This window comes from Macaca mulatta, chromosome 9 (assembly GCF_049350105.2).
Source record: "Macaca mulatta isolate MMU2019108-1 chromosome 9, T2T-MMU8v2.0, whole genome shotgun sequence".
Classification (NCBI taxonomy): domain Eukaryota; kingdom Metazoa; phylum Chordata; class Mammalia; order Primates; family Cercopithecidae; genus Macaca; species Macaca mulatta.
Window position 1 is genome coordinate 97616059 of NC_133414.1, and position 18699 is coordinate 97634757.

Genomic DNA, 18699 nt, shown 5'->3' on the forward strand with positions numbered 1-18699 from the left:
TTGCATTTGCTCTGGACTAGTTCTTGGTTTCTACTTCCTAGACTGTCCCAATAAAAAAAAAATTGCCCCCATAGTATAAGAAAACATCACAGAGTGTCACTGATGGTAGGGACATCATCAGACATATATGCTATATAAATCATTTCATTCTTAGTGTCTTCTAGGGTCCCATGAGGGCCTCAAGAATCACCTGGAGTGATTCTGAGGGAAAGAATGAAGACCACTGGATCCTTTAGGAGTCTTACTCCCATGACAGCCAAAAAAGTTCCTCTGTTTTCTTTCTAATTGATTTCATTTAAACAATGGGCCTGGTAAAGCAAAAGTATGAAAAGAATTGGTAATATGATATTATATTTTAGCTTGACATTATCAGAGGTGAAAGGGAAGATAATTAGTGGCCAGTAGGGCCCAGGAACTGACCAACAAAAATGGACGATGGTCCTGGTTTTTGCCAGATGTCACCTCCTTACTTGCTGGATTAAAGAAGGATCTAGAATGTCCTAGGAGTAGAGGGCAATCAGACAACTGGGGCAGCAGAGGACTGGGAGAGACATGCAGGGATCTCAGACCAGTGCTATTTACCATCCAGCATGAAAATGTTTCAATTTTCATGACCAGTATGGCTGTATCTCAGAGGCTACACAGTGAATCAGGGATAGAATTAGGACTCTGATAATTTAAATCTTAATTTTCTGGGGAAAAAATATGTAACTCTTTAAGGTTTACTAATAATTACAAGTTGCTGTCTTTGAACAATTATCAAAATGATCCTCGATGTGTCAAAAAATCAATTATCTTAATAGAACTTTTAGCTTAAACAGCTTCCCATAACAGTGAATAAGCAGACATTGCATAACTGATTACAGAAAGAGAAGTATACAGTCAGTCTTCCGTATTCATGCATTCTGTATCTGTGGATTCAACTAACTGTAGATCAAAAATATTTAGCTCAAAAAGACATTGGTTACATCTTTACTGAACATACATAGAAATTTTTACTTGTAATTTCCCAAACAATGTAGTATAACAAGTTTTTACATAGCACTTAGTTTTTATTAGGTATTATAAGTAACCTAGATATATTTTATAGTACAGGGAAGACATGCATAGGTTATATGCAAATACTATGTCATTTTATATGAGGGACTTCAGCATCTGTGGATTTTGGTATCTAAAGGGGGTCCTTGAACCGATCCCTCATGAATACTAAGGAATGGCTGAACTTAGTTTTATATTTATTTCTTTTCACAGATTCCAAAATAAGAGGTACCAAAGGTACTTAATTGTTTCTTATATATTTAAGGAATTTATTAATGGATGGTTGTGTTAGACTAATATTCTTTTTATACAATATTCATAAATTTTGACATCATCACAGATACTTATTAAGATATAAGTAAACTACAAGAAACCAATATTCAGAGAATGCCTTTGAGGACACCATGTATCTGTTTATCATCTTCTGGTTTGTCAATGAGCACTTAAAAAAATTCTGACCATGCATGATTAGTTACAATAATGTTCTTTTGCTCTCCCTCTGGAATGATAAAGCATAATCACTGGCTTATGGAACATGGTACCTCGCTTGTAAATTTGTGAAGGAAGCTACTTTTGTTGACAGTGCTAATGTCTGCCATCTGTTTGCATGGGATGAAGCCCTGGTGCTCTTCTAATTGGCCATAAATTAGGTATCAGCAGCAGGCTTTTGACAGGATCCTTCAGTTACAGTTTCATTTTTTAAAAAACAAAGCTGTGAATTCAACATTTGGTCAGAAGCCCAACTTCTCTGCTAAGAGTATACAAATGCACTTTTTCAATTCTTAGACTCAAGCTGATTTTTCTGTATTTGTGCTTAAGGAAGACCTCTCTCAAGGTGTCTTCTCCGTATATAACCCTGAAGATAAACCAACGCCAAGTAGAGAAATACGGCTAAACGCAAGGGAATCCTGCGCCTTCTGTAAGAAGAGGAAGGGCATATTTATTTAGTGCTCACTTCATGTATTGTGTTGTGCATGCACATTTACCTATGTTAAATCATTTGATTTTCAAATCAATTTTACGATTTTGATAATGTTATTCCATTTTGCAGACAGGAAAACTGAGACTCAGAATTTAAGTAATTTACCCATATTCTTGTAAAATGGTGCAGTCAAGATTCAAGTATTGAGCTTTGACCACATCCATTCACTTGTTAGTGTACACTGTATATGCCTACGTTTGGATAAGGAGAGAAAATTAGGATTAGGGCAAAGCTTCAGTTTCATTCCTCCCCTCACTAGATTTCCTCCCTTTATACTTTAAAAGAGGCAAGATTAAGTCCATTCAAGTTCCCATAACTATCCTTATCTACAACCCAGCATTTCTCTACAAATTTTCTACCTTGCCTCTTTTTCACTTTTCAGAAACTCAAAAATACATATATATGTGCTCTCCAAGAACCTTTCCTCATTTGCCCACAATTTCCTCCCCTGGGGCTCCATTTATCAAATATCCCCTTTAGTATGTCATTCACTCTATCTTCCTGGATACTTGTATACTGTAGGCTCAGTGTTCTCACTTCCTTTTCACCTAGTCACACTTGGTAATCTGGATTCCATTCATAACGCTTTAATAAAACTGTTTTCTCCCAGGTTACTAATCCTATTGCCCTTTTCTCTATCTGCATGCCTCTCAGCTTGTAACACTGTGATTATCTCTTTTCTCATGACATATCCTCTTGCTTTCTGAAGTCTCCTACACTATCTCATTATTCTTCGCTGGTTTTACTTTCCCTGACTAATGCTTAAATGAAAGGATTTCTCCAAATCTAGCCTTGACTCTTTCTTCTCGATTCTTTCACGCAATTCTGTCCTGTCTCATAGCTTCAGCGGCTAACCACATGTAGGCAATTATAAAGTTAATTTTAAGTTAATTCTAACAAAAGTTTCTGTCCCACATTTCCTGTCTCCTACAGGGCATCCATTCTTGAGTGTTCGATATTGTATGTTCAATGCATTACACTCTTAGTGAAATGTCATTGTACCCACCAAACTGATTTTTCTATTTTCCTTTTACATCTTTTCTATTCCAAATATATCCCTAATTTCTCCCTTGCTCTTCACTTTCAGTAAGACATGAAACCTTCTGGTTTTACCTCTTCGTTTCTTATGGGTTCCTCCTACAAATGGTCTTATAATCACCAACTGAATTTAGACTCCTAACCAAATATTTTGTCTCTAACCTCTCCCTCTAATTCGTTTTACACTGAATTCTCAGATTAGTCTATTAAATCCATTATTATAGTGATAACTTTTTGCTGCATAAAATGGTCAGAACTGCCCTTACCCCAACATTCAATTTTCTCAGTGAACCAGTGCCAGCACGCTTGTGAACTTGTTACAACACCTCCTCCAACTACCTTTACACAGTCTCACTTTAGCCAGTGTAAATGGCGGATAGCTTTCCTATGAGTGTTTCTTAAGCTAGTCACCATATTTATATTGCTTTTCCTATACTTCCACATCCACCTAATAATACCTTTTCTTCCACGAAGATCTTCCTGACTTTTCTCAAAAGTACTCGCTCTCTTTTCTGAATTCCCTTAAAATTTTATTCTGAACTCATTGTGTGCCTTGTATCATGGTTATATTTGTATAGGCCACATCTCTATTTGATGCTAGCTCCTAAAACCAGCATCTGTGCTGCTCCTTTGAATCTTCTTCTAGGACAATGCTTTGCACATAGTAGATTCTCAGTAAAATGTGAGTTGAATAGAAGAGTGAATTGGTAATTATTGTTTTTGGGAACCACACAAAATATAACAGTTTCAGAAATACACACGGATATTATCATCAATCTGCAACTGTGTCTCTGCTCTGGTTCTGGCAATCCAGCATAGAAGGACCTCTAAAAGTGAGATTTCTAAATCAAGTAGAATTCCTTTCCATCTGGAGCCCACTGAGCTCGGCGTCCAGCTCCATCATTCTAGGCTGACCATACCTGGCCCCTCGGGTTCATTCTACGTGGTCACTCACTGCCTATTCCAGTTATAATGGATCCACTAAAATGGATGTTTTACAGTCCTTCTTGGGTCAGGTACTTGGCTATTTTGATGAATTTAACCACATACATCACAAGGAAGAAAAGTCTGTTGGACTGCATCCAGAAAGTACATATGCATTTTAACCATGGTCTTGGAGAATCAATAATCTGACATTTGTAGTTTAACTTATAAAGCATCCAGGTAATGAAAAGAGCAAGCCAGAATTGAGAGAAGAAACAGGGATAGACATTATCAGACAAATTTTAATGGCCTTAAATATATGCTGATGTCCAGAACTGATTATTTCTTCAAAATTTCATCCCTAAATGGTTCTATTATGGAAGTCTAGAGATAGGAGAATAGAGGGAATAACTAAAACCACTCAAAGACAATCCATTTATTAACAAAAATGGAAGAATAATTCTAAAAATTTACAAAACTAACTAGCATTGGTTGAGTACCTCCTGAGTAAAAGACACTTGGACAAATGCTTTACTCATATGTTCTCATTAATCCTTAAAATACCCCTATGATATTTCATTACCCCGGTATACAAATGAGCTGAGCTGAAGCTCACAGTGGTTAAGTACCTTGTTAAAGATCACAAAGATAGAATGGCAGAGCCAGCCACTTTTAAGAATAATAGGGAATGAGAATCAAATATAGAACTCATTTAAAAATGAAAAGATACAAAACAAGTATTAATAGCTCCATAAAATGGTGTCTAATTCCAAGAACTCGTGTGTGTTGCTGATATGAGTGTGTAATTCACATAATAAAACAATGTACTTACTCTCTGTCAATCACAAGACAGGTTACAGCTTCTGCAGCAATTACGTTTGCTGTTCTCACATCTTCCCTATATAAAAAAATAGAGACATTCAAATAAAATAATGTTTAATATCAAAGCACAGTGTCCATTGTGATTAATTCAGGAAACAATTTACATTATATAAACGCTTCTGATTTATCCACCTCCAGGCTTAAGCTTTGTTCATGTTTCAAAATTTTTTTTCTGAGGAATCATCTTACCCTTGTCATTAATTATCAAATCCTACAGTTACAATCCAGTAGTTACAATTTTCAAATTTGAAATTTCACTCACACAAGTAGAACAAATTTGATATCATTCCCTTTGGAGAAATTAATAAAATAGTTGGTTAATGATCAAGATAGTAACAAACATAAATACAGAAGAGTTTTTAAAGAATTTGAAGCTATACTTCTAGAAATTGAATATTTTATCCATTTGTATATGAATTTATCATTATATCCTTGAGAACAATTGATCTGTTTAAATCATTTCCTGACTTTAAAGACCCTGTATTTATGTGGCTAATGTTTTGGCAACTTATGGCACATAGCCATTCATCTATATCAGAGGTTATGGCTCTTTAAGAGTATTTGACAAATCTTAAGTCACACTGATAGAAACATGTATATATTGTCTCTTTAGAAGCATTTAATTTGTTACTGCATTCGTATCTATCAACTTCTTAAACCTTTGAAAATCTATCCTGCAATCTTATGTTTGATTCAATAAAGGTGGATTTGATAAATTAATATTCACAATTAATTTTCAGCTAGTTAAAAATTAATATCACTGTCATGGTAACATGGTTAATGGGTACAAAAAAACAGAAAGAATGAATAAGACCTACTATTTGATAGTACAATACGATGACGATAGTCAATAATAACACAATTGTATATTTTTAAATAACTTAAAGAATGTAATTGAATTATTTGTAACTCAAAGGATACATGCTTGAGGGGGTGAATACCCCATTCTCCACAGTGGGTTTATTTTACATTGCATGCTTGTATCAAAACATCTCCTGTACCCTCTACTACGTACACCTAAGTACACAAAAAAATGTACACCTACTATGTACCCATGAGAATTTTAAAAAATAATTTAAAAATTACAAAACAAGTGATGCTTGAAAATTTACTTTTTTCAAAAATAATAAATTTCTAAGTTAATATAATGATTAATAAGTTTGAAATATATTAAAGAGAAAGGTACATATGAAATAATATAGCCTTAATAATACAGTCTAAAAACCCAAAAACATCACATCTCTAATAACAGACTCTTAAAGCTTTGAGAATAAAGATGCTCACAGTGAATTTTTATACTTTTGAAACGCACTACATTCTGAAATATATTTCCAAACTCTATTTTTCACTGATCTCTTTGTCTCTCACTGTTGCTATACCATGCTGTTTAGATTACTATTGCTTTAAATTAACTATTTGTATTTCATATTTGGCAAAGCAAGTTCTCCCTTACTAAAATCCTTTTTATTTTTTCAGAAATAGCTTGATGATATTCTTAAGCATTTATTATTTTTGAGAAATTCCTTGATGATATTCTTAAGCATTCATTATTTCATATCGACTTTAAAATAATCTTCCACTTCTGAAATACCCACCTTGGGATTTTAGTAAAATTGTATTACATTAATATTTATTCATTGGTATCAAAGCAAGGAGTTTCTGATGATATTAATTTTTCCCTATAAGAACATGGCATGACTTTCTACTTGTTCAGATATAATTTCGTATCTTTAAATACAATTTCATAACTTCTTTCATTTGGGTCCTGATATTTAAAAAAATGTATTCTTATGGGTTTCATATTGTGTTTTCCTTATGAGTAACATTTCTTTTCATTTGTTTCTCACTGGTTGCCCTGTTTTTAAAAAAGTTATCAATTATTGTACATATTTTAATCCGCCCACCATCATACTACGTTATCCTAACTTTAAAGTTTTTGTTATTGTCTCGTTACCTTGCAGTACAATCCTCCCAGTGTTTTCCTCACATTCCCTGCCTTTTGGTCAAACTGGCCTCCCTTTTCTTTTTTTTTTTCTTTTTGAGATGGAGTTTTGCTCTTGTTGGCCAGGCTGGAGTGCAGTGACACTCGGTTCACTGCAACCTTCATTTTCCAGGTTCAAAGTAGCTAGGATTACAGGTGTCCACCACCATGCCCGGCTAAGTTTTGTATTTTTAGCAGAGATGGGGTTACACCATGTTACCAGGCTGGTCTTGAACTCCTGTCCTCAGGGGATCCACCTGCCTCGGCCTCCCAAAGTGCTGAGATTACAGGCGTGAGCCACTGTACCCAGCCACTGGCCTCCTTTTAATACACATCATTGCCCTCCTGCCATGAGTTCTTAACATATTTTCCCTAGGCCTGGGAAGTTCCTCTCTAATTTTTGCTTAGTTCACCCCTTTTTATCTCTTCAATCCCAGTCTACGTACCCCTTCCTTAGGGATGCCATCTTGAATTGGCCAGGTTGGGTTTCCTATGCATCTGTTCTCATAGTGCTACATATCTCTCCATCCAAGCAGGTATCACCATTTGTAATTTATATTAATACGTGTATTTATGTAGTCATTTGCTTAATAACTCTGTCTTCCTTCCACTAAAGCCTATAAGGGCAGGGACCATGACTGGCTTTGCTCCCCATTTCATCCCAAATGCCTCACACATACAAGATGCTTAGTGTTTAAAGCAGTTATGGCACAGACATCCATCATACTTCTGAGCCCTGGGGTAGGAAGGCAGAGCTCAGGCTTTGGAGTTGCACTATTCTGGTGTTAAACCCACCTCCATTCACAAGCTACGTGAAAGCATCAATTTCCTCATCTGTAAAATGGGAAGAAGAGTAGCCACTCACTGTGTAGTATCAAATGAGATAATCAAAAGTAAGTTTAACATAGTGCCTGGCCCAGCTGAACTGTGTTCAGCTGTTTATTATTTCTCATTCTTTTCATCCTCAACACCTGCATGCCTGTCTCTGTGGAGGCTCTACCTGGTGTTTCAAAAAACACTGCTATCCAGAAACACAGAGGAGATTTTCTTTCTGCTCCACAGATGTAAACGATGTATTTTCAATTCATTATCACTTTCTTAGGGGACTTTTTGGTCAAATGAATATAACAGGCAGAAAACTTCTGTAGTGCTCATTGGGTTCTTCATCAATTATGTGCATGACTTACTTCTTAGTTGTTCATGGCAGCACAAGTTACTACCAACTGCTGCCAGCCAAAAACAAACGAACGAACAACAATAATAAACAAACCACCATCACAGCATAGGAAATATAATACTAAATTTAGCTTTCTCTGAAATATATTTCCATTTGACTATTAAGAAAGTGCCCACATTCTTTAAAAATATAATAAACACAAAATAGTGCTTCATTTTGAAGATATGTTCTGTGCATATACATTTTTAAGAATGTATTTATCACAAATTTACAATATTTCAGAATTTCATCATATTATCCGGCCTAAATTGGATATACTTTTAAAGTTGAATGCAATTTCCATGCAAGAAAAAGAAGATGCATTGGTATTTTTAAATGTAGATTGGGGAAAATATCAAAGATCAGAAGAGTGACATAGTTAACAGAAATAGAAAATTTCATTTTAAAAAGAAAAATAAGTATGGTCTAGAGCCAGGTGTAGTACCTAGTAATGTGACATATATTAAAACTGGAAAGAAGCATCACAATGGGGAAAAAAAAACAACATATTAAACAGTACATTATAATATTTGCCATTTATTGAGCACATAGTACATGCCGGGAACAACATTAAACAGTTCATACAAATATCATTTGTTGCACATAACAAAGGGTGGCGATTTTATATCAGATTTATACCTGAGAATAGAGGTTAGGGAATGCACCCAAAGTCAGATATAGCTAGTGAGTTACAGTTCTGGAATTTGAACACAGATCTGGCTGTCCCTAAAGTCATGTTCTTTCCACAACAGTAAGCTGCTTATGTACTCTGCTCTCAGATTTAAATGCTATATTCATTAAAATGTAGAATAACCTTTGAGCAGTAAGTATTCACTTTTCTCTGTCCATCATTATGAAAATTATATTTACTTGTTAATAGAACCAGCACTAATAGAGTTATGGGTTTTCAATTGTAAAACAAATGTGAAAGGGTCACTTTGATTTTAAAATTATTAGAATTCCCATCCATAACTATGTCCTAGCCTGCTATATTGCTTTGTAATAATGTTGCCTGACAATAGAGAATTATTCAGTGCCAAGCTCATTCAGTGGCAAACTCATGTTGCCATGACAGTGTCGTTTTATTTCTATTATTAAGGCGCTTTTACCTCTCTAAGAGAGTGTCTATAAATTCTGTTCTTGTGCACTCAAAACCTGCTACAGATAGAGACAAAATACTATGTGACCTAGTATTAATGTATATATTAATCCTTGACATTAGTATATGACATGTATTAATCTCTCCTTTTAGGAGAGATAGTAGAAATTTCTAACTTTTAAAGAAAGAATGTCAATGATAGAAGCTGACAACACTGATTTACCATGTATGTTGATATCTTTTATGGATCCAAGGACCATGGTAAAGCAAATACCATCTGAATTTAGAGATTTAATATTACATATTCAGGTAATACAAAGGTCTTAATAACTCCGTGATGTTATTAAACGTATTTTTATCCATAGGTGATATGATACTGGTTTCACACAGAACATCTACCAAGTTAGCAGGCATTTCATGTCATAGTGGTTTAGAAGTAGGAAAAGGAAAGAGAGGAGAAAAATGTTATTGTTTAAAAACTGAACTTACTTTCATTTGTACTTTTTTACAGATCAGGGTATTTAATAATTTCTAATAGAATACATGACATTTCAGTAAAATATTGAACACAAGAGAATTTTATAAGTAGGATTATAATGCTCAATTTATTTAATTAAAAACTTTTACCAAATGCACATTACCTCTGAACATTCAGCACACTAGACTTGCTTTTTTATAATAAATAAATGTATATCTATCCACATAACAGTCCACATCCAACATGCAAATTGTCTTTAAAAATAAAATCTCACGTTTATCTAGTTCTGTGGCTCTATATTAGTTGATTTCAGTGTGACAGTTAATAAATACTTTAAAAAGCACGACTGCAAAAGTAGCTACTGTGTGGCAGATTAACAAGTATTTTTACAAAATTGCTAATGATTAATTAGTAATTACAATCAAAGCTATGCAGTTTAGTAGTTGCCTCTTTTTAAGCATTTTCAGATGTGTTAGAAATTCCTTTCAATGAAATAATAGAGCATGAAAAATATCCCAAAATATTTGCAAATATAGGTTTCTGTGCACTGACTCTGATATTCTTTGAACTTCATCACTGGAATCTTCATCATCGCTGTATCCCAAAGTGGCGTCACTGTCAGTATCTGAATAATCCATATGGGGAATTTACATTGGCTCTTCTCATTCTAAAGCAATTCTCTTGTGTCTCATGGCTATGAGAGAACTCTATGGTTCATTGATACCTCAGGGGAACAAACACAGAATGTATGAGGCCAAAGCAGAACATAGTTGATACAAAGTAACTGTCAGAGTAGGGGATCTCCCTTTTCAGCTCTGGAGCAATGTGACTGCTTTCAACAGAATCCCAGCACACTCTCAGTGCCAGCCTGCATGGAAACTGACACTACTCCAATTGCTTGTGAGTTTACAGCAATCCAGGGGTCAGAGCTCTTTACTCTCTGTCATGTGGAGCAGTTTAACGTCCCCAGTTAAGTTTAGTTAACGCAGCACAAAGCAAATTCTTTTCATCTCAAAATCAAAAGCAATCTTACTACAAGGGGTAGGACAATCAACATTGATAGGACATGGCAAGCATCAAAGAAGCACAAAAAATGAAATAAATTAATTATGAACAAGAATCGTAGAGTTAGTGGCAAATCTGACTGTGCTTTTTGAAAATTGGATCCCTTGGCAGGTAAGTGTGCTTTAAGAAAAAGTCCTATCAGGCCAATCACTAATTCCACTTTCCACTAAGTCCTGAAGCTATCCCAACATGATTTATACCTCCAACACTGTAATAAAACCCATAACCTAAGTGAACAATCAGCTAATACATGCAAATAATTATATACCTTCTAATCATGCTTGCACAGAGTAGTCAACCAATAAATGTTAGCGACAATCATGATCATGGTCATCATCATGATCATCATCACCTTAGGACCCTCTAACACTGGGAAGCATGTGACCCTTTTTTATATACTTTGTCTCTAGCAGTCCCCTTCCCTAAGTTTCTATATAAGAAATTAATCTCCCAATTATTTTCTAACATCACTTTCTCAATTTGTTTTGTTGACATTTTATCCCTAGTCCACAGATAATAGGTATTTTCCCAAAATTCTGTTTTGGGTTTTCTTTTTGCTAGCCCTGCTTTCTCTCATTGAGAAAACTCGCATAACACTATGACATCAACTATTAGTTTTACATGAATGACTTGCAAGTCTTCCTTTCTAACTTTTACCTCTCTCCTGCTATACACTCCTATCCAGAAGTCCCATTGTGACCTCCGATTCAAAACTAACTCATTTTCTCCTAACCTCAAAACCACTGTTTTCCTTGGGTTCCCTATCATGGTAAATGGCATCAGCATTATTGCACTCACCTAGGCTCAAAAGATTGGACTCATTTTTTGACTCTTCCCATTCTCTCTTGCGTATATTTGGTCATATTGGTTCTATCTGTGTCTATCTCTCATGTTCGTCCTCCCTTCACATTCCCACAAGTATGGATCTACTGGGGGCCACCACTCTCTCTGCCCTGCACCACTGCTCTGGCCTCCTAAATCATTCCCTCGCCTCTACTCTCTCCCTCTCCTAATCCTTATCTCACTCTGCCATGCATTTTCAAATGTAAATCTAGACATGTCAACTCTTTGCACAAGAGCTTTTAAAGAAAACAAGAAAAGTTTCAACGTTTTCATGTATAGTTAGAGGTCCTGAAACTATCTGATCTATCACCTTTCCAGGCACTATACTGACGACCCTCCACTGCACGTGTGACAGATAACTGTTTCCTCAAAATATGACCCCTGTAAATTCTGTCCATGCCTGTGCACATGCAGCTGACTCTTCTAAGAACCTTCTATTTCAGTTCATCCATAAAACTTCCATTATCCTTCAGTAGCATTTTTAAAGGATAAGAACAATTTTTACCCACAAGACATATTTCTACAGAGCTGTGTTTGGTGGCACACGCTTGTAATTCCAACTACCTGAAAGGCTGAGGTGGGAGGATCACTTGAACCCAAAAGACTGAGACCAGCCTGGGCAAAGTAGCAACACCCCACTTTTACAAAGAAAGAAAGAAAAATAAGTATTTTTGCATATTAATTACAAAAAAAAGGGGGGGAAATAAAAAGTACCATAACACCATCTACCAGGAGATAACTAAGATTAACATCTTGGTGAATAGCCTTACAAACCCTTTATTCTTCTTATCCCTTTTTATTTATTAAACTAGAAAATCCACCTTTATTATGAAGTACTCATATGTCCCATGAATATAATAATAATAAACCAGCAATTATTTTAACAAATACTTGCCGAAGGCGAATATATTTTGAATGCCTGACCTTGCAGTCTACTGGGGACAGAAATCAAATTAGTACACAAACATACCCAGTAGCCCTCCCGTGCCCGACCACCACCTCCCCTCACCATTATCCACAGTTTCACTCAGTTACCCTAGGTTTCAGGTACCTGCAGTCAACTTCAGTTCAAAAATAGTAAATGGAAAATTCCAGAAACAAATCATACATTTTAAATTGCACACCATTCTAAGTAGCTTAATTAAGCCTTACTCTCTCCTGCTTCCTCACACCCTGGACTTGAATCCTGCCTTTGTCCAGTGTGTCCATGCTGTATATGCTCCCCACCCATTAGTCACTTAGTAGCCATCTCAGTTATCAGATCAACTGTCACACTACTGTCCCAAAATGCAAGAGTAGTGATGCTGGCAATTCTGATATGCCAAAGAAAAGTCTTAAAGTGCTTCCTTCATGAAAGGTGAAAGCTATTGACTTGATAAGAAAGAAAAAAGGTCATGTGGTGAGGTTGCTAAGATCTATGATCAAAACATATCTTCTGTCTGTGAAATTGTGAGGAAGGAAAAATAAATTTGTGTTAGTTTTGCTGTTGCACTCAAACTGCAAAAGTTATGGCCACAGTGCATGATAAGTGCTTAGTTAAGACAGAAAAGGTATTACATTTGTGGGTGGAAAACACAAACAGGCAATTTTGGGCAATTGAGTTCCATACTTTCATCTGTTTCTGGTATCCACTGGAGGTCTTGGAATGTATTCCCTGAGGATAAGTGGGGGCTACTCTAATGGAAACACTCATCAAATAGCATGCAATCAGATAACTAATAGGGAGGATCTCATTCAGCAATTAGGACAGACAACTTTTTTAAGGACATTAGAAATTAAGACCCAAAGGTGGAGTTGGGGTACTCAAGATAAAGAGTCAGGAGAAATGTATTACAGGAAGCATGCATAGTCATGTACCACATAATGACATTTTGGTCAACAAACAGACCACATACACAGCAGTAGTGCCATATGATTCTAATGGAGCTGATAGACTCCTTTCATCTAGTAATATCATAGCCCTAAACAAACTTACTGTGCTGCCAATTGTATACAAGTATAGCACATATGATTATGTACCTTGCATAGTACTTGATAATGATAATAAATGACTATGTTACTGGTTTAAGTATTTACTACATTATGCTTTTTATTATTTTAGAGTGTACTCTTACTTACTAAAAATAAATAAATACATAAAAGGCTTAACATAAAAGAGCCTCAGGCTAGTCTTTCAGGAGGTATTCCAGAAGAAGGCATTGTTATAGAAGATGACCACTCTGTGTGTGTTATTGCCCCTGAAGACCTTCCAGGTGGACAACATGTGGAGGTGGAAGACAGTGATATTGATGATCTCAACCCTGTGTAGAACTACACTACTGTGAATGTTTGTGTCTTCATTTTTAACAAAAAAAAATTCGAAAAGTAAAAAATAAATTAAAAATGGAAAAAACCTTATAGAATATGTAAAGAAGAAACTATTTCTATAGAGCTGTATGAATTGTTTGTGTTTTAGGAATTATTAGAAAAGAAATTTAAAAGTTTATAAAGTAAAAAGATTACAATAAGCTAAAGTTAATTTATTACTGAAGAAAGAAAACTATTCTTATAAATTTGGTGTAGACTAAGTGTCCAGTGTTTCTGGTGTCTACAGTGGTGTACAGTAATGCCCTAGGTCTTCACATTCACTCATCACTCACTCATGACTCACACACAGCAACTTCTAGTCCTGCAAGCTTCATTCACTGTAAGTGCCCTATTTGGGTGTATCATTTTTAATCTTTCATGCTATATTTTTGCTTTACCTTTTCTATATTTAGATATATTTGGATGCACAAACACTACTGTGTTACAACTGCCTGCAGTATTCAGTACAGTCACATGCTGTACAGGTTTCTAGCCTAGGAGCAATAGGCTATACCATGGAGCCTAGGTATGTAGTAGGCTATACAACCTAGGTTTGTGTGAGTAGACTCTGTGATGCTAGCATAATGAAATTGCCTAAAGATGCATTTCTCAGAATGTGCCCCTGTCCTTAAATGGCACCATTTAAATTGCACACCATTCTAAGTAGCTTAATTAAGTCTTACTCTGTCCTGCTTCCTCACACCCTGGACTTGAATTCTCCCTTTGTCCAGTGTGTCCATGCTGTAGATGCTCCTCATCCATTAGCCACTTAGTAGCCATCTCAGTTATCATATCAACTGTCACAACATATACAACATATACAATAGCCTTGAAGTAGGAAAGAGCTTATGGTAACACAGACAAGCTTGGAATTCAGAGATTGAGTAAAAGAAAAGAAGGCAGAGACCGTAGAGGACAGAGAAGAAAACAGGGCCACATCATTCAGTGTCTGGAGGTAGTTCAAAGGATTTATTTATTTTTTTAATATTCACTAACTTTCTTTTCCTTTACCATGTTAACTAAAATCTCTAAAATTAGTTAGAGAGCTTAAACTCAAGTAGAGGAAACAGTTTATAGCCATGATAGAACAGAGTTTTAAGAAAACTGAATTAGTAATTTTGGAGTACCTATACTGATGGCCTTTTCACATATTGAAGTAAATGTTACTGTTACAGCCATTTATACGTTAAGGAATTCATATATTAAAGAACAACTTATTCTAAACAGAAAATATGATCTCTGTCCTTAAGAATTCTACAACGTAAGATAAAGGAGTAATGAAAAATGCATAAAAGTCAATGTATTATTAAGAATATATATCAACTTATGATAAACATAGACTTGAGTTTAAAGCAGATCCTCTTTCTGGAGTTTACCCAAGGCAGTCTATGGTTTCTTATCAATCATATGGACTCATGACATGACCTAAAAGAGACTGATTCTCTAGGCAGAAAAATTATAAGTGCCATCCAAAAAGCAACTCCAAGATTTATTCTTCCTGATCATGTGATTGGATATTTCCATTCATTATATTAATTCACTTCCCGAGAGACTGCATATCCTCTTTGATCTATATCCGTGGAAGAACACAATAACTAAATAGAGAATGATGAAGTTGGAAGAATTCAATTTTCAATTTTTTTTTCATTACTTCTGCTGGGTTGATAGCATAATGCATTTTTTATCTGACATACAAACTTCAAATTTCACTTTCTATAGCATTCTTCAGTGACAAAGAATGTAGACATTTATTAGATTGAGCCAAATAAAATTGTTGTTTGTGTAGGTTAAAAACAGCCAAATATTGACAATTTTCTATGGTTCAACCTAATATATGAATTAATGAAAGAGAAAGGGGCAGAAAAAGTAATTGCAGTGCGATATATATTGCTATCTTTTTCTGTTGTGTTTCCTTTGTGTTATTAGTGGAACTGAGATTCGACAGTAACCTGTACATCTTCCATATTCCATATTTGAATGAATTCTTTCCCCTAAATGTTAAAACATGACTGATGGCTTTTGTTCTTTCTATCTAGTCATTATAGATAATATTCTTTACCTTCCATTATAGCTGGCATAAGACATTCTGAAGAATTCTGAATCCTAGTTTCTTTCTTGTTAGGGTACAAACGGTATTTACTCTGTACCTTTGCTTCAAATATTAAACTCTTTGGCAGAGCCTTACAAATTTAAAGAATGTCACCCCATGGAGAATTTACAGATAGAAGGATGAGCTTATTGTTCTCTGTTATTTTATTAGTAGATTCCTCTTATATCTATTCTCCTTCTCCGAGCCATATTTTATGAAATAATCTGAATTAACATAAATCTGGTGGTTTTCAGACATTGATACATATAATTTTGTAAAGTAATAGGTGAAAGATAAGCTTGAATTTGAGTAGAAGATATAAATAGAATAATTATTCAACAGGTACATTATTGTTTGAATGTATCCACCAAAATTTATGTGCTGGAAACTTAATCACCAATGCAGCAGGGTTGACAAGAGGGACCAATAAGAGGTAATTAGGTCAGGAGGGCTTTGCCCTCATGAATGGATTAATGTCATTATCTCAGGAGTGAGTATGCTATTGAAAGTGTGAGTTTGTAATAAAAGTGTGTTTGGCTCCCTCTTGCACTCTCTTGCACATGTGCATGCGCTTTCTTGCCCTTCCATGTTTTGCCCTCCACCATGGAATGATGCATCAGGAAGACCCTCTCCAGATGTGAGTCCCTCAACCTTGGACTTCCCAGTATACTGATGTGTAACAAGTTAAACTCTGTTCTTCACAAATTCCCCAATTTCAGGTATTCTGTTATAGCTGCATAAAATAGCTTAAGATAGGAAATTGGTGCCAAGGAGTTGGGCTGTTGCTAAAACAAGTATCTGAAAATGTGGAAGCAGCTTTGGAATGGAGTAATGAATAAAGGCTGAAAGAATTTCAAGTGTCAGCCAAGGAAAAAAAATCTAGATTGCTGTGAACAGAGTATTAAGGGAAATTATGGTGAGGACTCAGAAGACAGGAGCTGTAGGGAGAGACTAAATCTTCTTAGAGATTACTTAATTGGTCATGATTAAAATGTTGGTAGAAATATGGTCAGTAAAGGCAATTCTGATGAAGTTTCAGATGGAAATGAGGAACAAGGAATTGGAAACTGGAGTACAGGCCAGCTTTATTATAAAGTGGCAGAGAACCTGGCTGAATTATGTCCACGCCCTAGGGCTTTATTAAATACGAAATTTAAGAGTGATGAACTAAAATATCTGGCAGAAGAGATAGCTAAGCAGCAAAGCATCTGAGATGCTACATGGTCTCTTTTAGCTGCTTACAGTAAAATTAGAGAGAAGAGAAATGATTTTAAGATGGAATTAATAATTAAAACAGAAGCAGAATAGAAAGATTTGGAAAACTCTCAGACTGACCATGTAAACAATAATAAAGCATGCTTGGGAGAGAATACTAATGGTGTGGCCAAGCAGCTGTTTGCTAAAAATAGTAATATGGATGGAAGGAAGACAGATCCTATTCATCAAGAATATGGGATAAAGATCAGCTAAGCATTTCAGATATGTTCAAGACTGCCTCTCTAATCACAGACCCAGAGCAGGACCTTGAAGGCAAGGTTTCCAGAGAGATGCCCTAAAGGCCTCAGGATTTGCTGTCCTATGCCACCTCCAGTGTAGAACACCTCTGTTCCTTCATCCCAATGCAGCACTCCTGGGTCACCCTGGGAGTAACTATGTCTCAAGTGGGCCCAGGTGCAGCTTGGGCTGCTTGGGCTGCCACTTTGGAGGGCAAAAGCAGTGGGCCTTAGCAGTGTCCACATATGAATAACTCTGAAAGTGCACACAGTTTGCAAGCTGTGAGGCCACGGTAGCCTCCACCAAGATTTCACAAGATGTCACGGACAGCTTGGGGCCCAGGCAGAAACTTGTCACAGAGGCACAATCAGCATAGAGAACCACTGCTAGCGCAATGCCTAGTGGAGCCATAGGAGTGGGGCTGCATCTGTGACACCATAACTGTAGAGCTGCCAGAGTGCAACATAAGCCTAGGAAAGTTTCAGGCACAGACTGACCAGGTGGACTAAAGCCAGTAAAGACACAGGGGCAGGGCTGCCTGAGGCCTGGGGAGCCCAACTGCTGTCCCAGTGTACACAGAAAATGGAACATGGAGCCAAAGAAGATTATTCTGAGGATTTAATGTTGTTTGCCCCACTGAGTTTTGGGCTTATGTGGGACCAGTTACCCCTTTCTTCTTGCCTATTTTTCCCTTTTTGAATGAAAATATCTATCTTATGCTTGTCCTACCATTGTATTTTGGAGGTAGATAACCTGTTTTGATTTCACAGGTTCACAGCTGGAGTGAATTTGTCTCAAGATGAATCATGCCTTGAGTCTCATCCATATCTGATTTAGATGACACTTTGGGATTTGGACTTTTGAGTTGATGCTGAACTACTTAAAACTCTGCGGGTTATTGGGATGGAATGAATGTATTTTGCATGTGAGAAGGATGTAAATTTGGAGAGTCAGGTACAGAATTTGATGGTTTGAATGTATCTCCCAAAGTTCATGTGTTGGCAGCTTAATCCCCAGTGCAAAAGTATTGAGTGGTGGGATCTTTAAGAGGTGATTTGGTCATGAGAGTTCTGCCCTCACGAATGAATTAATGTCCTTATCAAGGGAGTGAGTTTGTTATTGCCAGAGTTAGTTTGTTATACAAGCAAGTTCAGTGTGCTCTTTGTCTCTCTATCTTTATCGCTCTCCCTCTTTCTCTCTCTCTCTCTGCCTCTGTCTCTCTCT

The 18699-nt window shown here is 36.1% G+C and overlaps 1 protein-coding gene across 3 annotated transcripts in view; it reads right to left on the reverse strand.

Moving 5' to 3' along the window:
• The window catches only part of PRKG1 (protein kinase cGMP-dependent 1), a 1342028-nt gene that overhangs the window by 154086 nt on the left and 1169243 nt on the right, over positions 1–18699 (reverse strand). For 2 of the 3 annotated variants that reach the window (XM_001099261.5, XM_001099460.5), the window contains exon 8: positions 4815–4880. In XM_001099261.5, coding sequence (XP_001099261.1) covers positions 4815–4880 — 66 coding nt within the window. Of the gene's footprint in view, positions 1–4814; positions 4881–10190; positions 11046–18699 lie in introns of those variants that run through there. The other variant, XM_077945585.1, reaches the window with a different exon arrangement.